This window comes from Parus major, unplaced genomic scaffold (assembly GCF_001522545.3).
Source record: "Parus major isolate Abel unplaced genomic scaffold, Parus_major1.1 Scaffold458, whole genome shotgun sequence".
Taxonomy (NCBI): domain Eukaryota; kingdom Metazoa; phylum Chordata; class Aves; order Passeriformes; family Paridae; genus Parus; species Parus major.
The window spans coordinates 31839-32630 of NW_015379359.1; the positions used below are offsets into that span (position 1 = coordinate 31839).

Here is a 792-nt window from a genome sequence, read left to right on the forward strand (position 1 = left end):
TGGGATGATGAGGACAAGGATGAGGAAAAGGATGAGGACAAGGATGAGGACAAGGATGAGGAAAAGGATGAGGACAAGGATGAGGAAAAGGATGAGGACAAGAATGAGGACAAGGATGAGGACAAGGATGAGGACAAGAATGAGGACAAGGATGAGGACAAGGATGAGGACAAGGATGAGGAAGGCCACCCCTCACGCCCATTTCCCCCCCCACAGCAGCAGCGGGCGACAGCTGAGTGAAGTTTTCATCCAGCTCCCATCACGCAAGGAGCTGCCAGAGTACTACGAGCTCATCCGGAAACCTGTGGACTTCAAGAAGATCAAGGTACCGGGATCCTCCAGGATCTGTCAGGATCCATTGGAATCCACCCCCTGAGCCCCCCCCTCATCCTTTTTCCTGCTCCCAGGAGCGGATCCGAAACCACAAGTACCGGAGCCTCAACGACCTGGAGAAGGACGTGATGCTGCTGTGCCAGAACGCCCAGACCTTCAACCTGGAGGGGTCCCTGGTACGGAAATCCAGGAAAGAGCCCCCAGCATAACCAGGAACGGCCTGGAATTGTGACTGGGAAGGGTTGGGAATGGCCAGGAACAGCCTGGAGTAACAGCCACGATGGCTTGGAATGGGCTGGAGTGACCGGGATTTTCCCCCAGATCTACGAGGATTCCATCGTGCTGCAGTCCGTGTTCACCAGCGTCCGGCAGAAGGTGGAGAAGGAGGAGGAAAGTGACGGAGAGGAGAGCGAGGAGGAGGAGGAGGGAGAGGAAGAAGGATCCGAGTCCGAGGGTGGG

At 56.3% G+C, this 792-nt stretch overlaps 1 protein-coding gene across 5 annotated transcripts in view; it reads left to right on the forward strand.

The window, feature by feature from the left end:
* SMARCA4 (SWI/SNF related, matrix associated, actin dependent regulator of chromatin, subfamily a, member 4) overlaps nt 1–792 on the forward strand; it is a 29160-nt gene that overhangs the window by 26208 nt on the left and 2160 nt on the right. For 3 of the 5 annotated variants that reach the window (XM_015616481.3, XM_015616480.3, XM_015616483.3), the window contains 3 exons: nt 217–325; nt 408–509; nt 655–787. In XM_015616481.3, the coding sequence (XP_015471967.1) occupies nt 217–325; nt 408–509; nt 655–787 (344 nt within the window). The remainder of the gene's footprint in view (nt 1–216; nt 326–407; nt 510–654; nt 788–792) is intronic. The other 2 variants (XM_015616482.3, XM_015616485.3) reach the window with 1 other exon arrangement.